Raw genomic sequence first — 2,525 nt, forward strand, 5'->3', positions numbered from 1 at the left:
GGCACCCCCGCCCGCTCGCCGCGTCCCCCCTCCCGGGCTCTGCCGCGCCGTTTCTGCCCCGCTGCGGGGTGCTTTCTGCGACCTGCACCCCTCCCTGCACCCTTCCGTCACGGGCGCGTGACGTCACGGGCGCTCTCTGCGACGTCACACAGCCGCACGCTCTGGGGAAGGGGCTCCCTGGAAGAGGGCCACCCTGGCGTCGGGGATCACCCACCCGACTGTAATTTCTCCGGTTGCCGAAGGGAACCAGGAGGCAGGTTGGGGAAGGGCAATGCGCTGAAGACGCCCCATCGTTGAGGGAGAAAAATCGCTATCCCCAGGGTGGGAAAAAACCCCACCAACTTGCTACCAGTCCCCGGCCGAGAAAACAAAGGACAGAAACGGGCGTAAATGACCGCGGGAGTGCTTCTGCACAGCCCATGCACCCCACGCTTCCACGGGCCTTTGGGCAAAGCCCTGTTCAAGGCTCCCCCACAGCACGTGCCCTGGCCAGAGCATTCAGAAAGAGCTTGGGGGGCAAGGGGGGCATACGGGGACACAGTGGGACGAGTGCCTCTGGTTAGTCTGTGCTAACACGCTTAGTCGGGGCTTGCTGCAAAACACGCAGCTCCAATCACTGCCATGCCCAGCTGAACTGTTTATGACCTGGGAAGTGTTGTTACCTTATAGCAACAGGAGACTGAGAAAGTGACAGGCTTGATCAAAAACAAGCTCCTGAGGGCTCCTGCTCACTCCAGAGGAATGGGAAGGTGATCTCAACCGTTTGCAGCCTCATACAAGTATATGCCCTGTTGTCTTGCCATTGCCCTCTCCCAGCCCCTCTGGCACGGCAGGGGTGACCCTTCTGGCAGGGCAGGCACAGGCTCTGGCCCGCACCTCCGGAGGGGAAGCACGGATGGGGCACAGCAGGTTTCTGTGGACCCTGCAGCCTGAGGCAGCCTCTGGAGCCTGCAGGGTCAGCCCATGCACTGGCAGGGTACTACCTGCTCTGTAGAGCAGGTGCCCACAGAAAAGCATCCCCTCCTACCTGCCCACCATGGTGGGATGGATGCTCATTCCCTGCATGGTGGCTCAGGAGGAACCGGGAAGGCAAGGATAATCCTCCCTCATGTCTCCTGATGATGGTGCTGCTTGGGCACGGGCTCAGGGGATCACTGTCTGCACTTGCAGGGGACGTGGCTGTCCTCAAGGACATCCGTGGTCCCCAGGAGCGGTGGGGGTGTGCATTGCCCGCCTGCCTGCTTGCCCAGAGCCAGGCAGGGCACGGGCAGCCAGGGCAGCAGGTTGCTGAGGGCCTGGCAGATCCCACACCCACACCCAGAATAAATCACAGCAACAAGAGCTGAGGGCAGAAATCAGCATTTGGAAAGCGGCTCTGGAAAAAACCAAAAGTCTGTGTGGGGCAGGCGCTGCCAAGCGCGGTGAGGCAGCGGCAGGAGCAGTTGGCACCGCAGCGCCTTACAAGCCTCTAAACCAGCGAGATCTCCCAAATCATCACATGTAAATCTCACACACACCCGCCCCCTCCATATTTTATTACTTAGATCACAGTTGAAAAGCTTAAATGAAAACAGGGTTTCTATTTCCAGAGCTTGTTTAACATCGCGAATGTGATACAAACTGTGGGCTTCATGTTTTTAATTAAGGTTACTTACCCGGCCGTGCACGGAAAAATAAGTCAATAGCTGCTGGCCGCATACCGTGGTCCGCAGCCGGCTCCCCTGAGGACAGTGCAGCGCCAGCTGACGGGAACACCAGAGCTCCCATGCATCCCGCAGCGGGGTGGGGGCCCAGGGTGCAGGGGGAGTTCGGGCACCTGCAAGGCTGGAGCTGCAAGAAGCTCCTTGCCAGTCTTTGAAACACCGTTCTCCCAACCCATGCCCGTGTGCCCAGCCTCAGACAGCGGTAGGCCAGGCTGGCATGCCAGAAAGTGGCAGCAAGGCACCTTTCCAAGGGATATCGTGCAGAAAGAGCCCCAAAGTGGTGCTCTGGGGCCTAATCTGTCTCGCTGGAGGAGCCAGGAAAAAATCAACCATGCTGTCAGGCTGAGAGGAGAATTTGCTCCTGAGGCTGCAAGCGATGGAGCTCCCCAGTGTCAGCTCCGCTCCAGCCAGCAGAGAGGCTGCAGCCCCAGCCCGGCTGCCTGCGGTGGGCGGCCGCCCCGCAGAGCCCAGCTGGCACTGCCAGGGCGGGCTGGAGCTCTTCCCTGCCCGCTCCTCCTTCCCCAGCCAGGGGCAGGGGGCAATCCAAAACCCGTTTGGTAGAGTCCCATCTACGCTCCTAAATACAGTCCTCGTTTCTGCTTTGCACTCCCAGCAAAATGTTGGTTTTGTCCCTTGCTTCGTGCTCTGGTTATTTTTTAAATGCTTTCAGCAAACATTTCCTTGGCGTTGCATTCTCACAGCTCCCCCCTCCAGCTGCGGATTCCTTCACAGTAAACATATATGTTTGAAATTCAAAGAATTTCCTCACATCCCTGGTACACTCTGCGCTATGGCATGCTGGGTGGCTAAATAACTATGGCC

The 2,525-nt window shown here is 58.9% G+C and overlaps 1 protein-coding gene across 1 annotated transcript in view; it reads right to left on the minus strand.

Annotated features, from left to right (window-relative positions):
* The window catches only part of MKX (mohawk homeobox), a 59,653-nt gene extending 58,458 nt beyond the window's left edge, over positions 1–1,195 (minus strand). The window contains exon 1 of the mRNA XM_010562915.1: positions 1,028–1,195. Within this exon, the coding sequence (XP_010561217.1) occupies positions 1,028–1,195 (168 nt within the window). The remainder of the gene's footprint in view (positions 1–1,027) is intronic.
* Positions 1,196–2,525: the final 1,330 nt, after the last annotated feature.

Source organism: Haliaeetus leucocephalus, unplaced genomic scaffold (genome assembly GCF_000737465.1).
Source record: "Haliaeetus leucocephalus isolate CR32 unplaced genomic scaffold, Haliaeetus_leucocephalus-4.0 Scaffold0, whole genome shotgun sequence".
Classification (NCBI taxonomy): Eukaryota; Metazoa; Chordata; class Aves; order Accipitriformes; family Accipitridae; genus Haliaeetus; species Haliaeetus leucocephalus.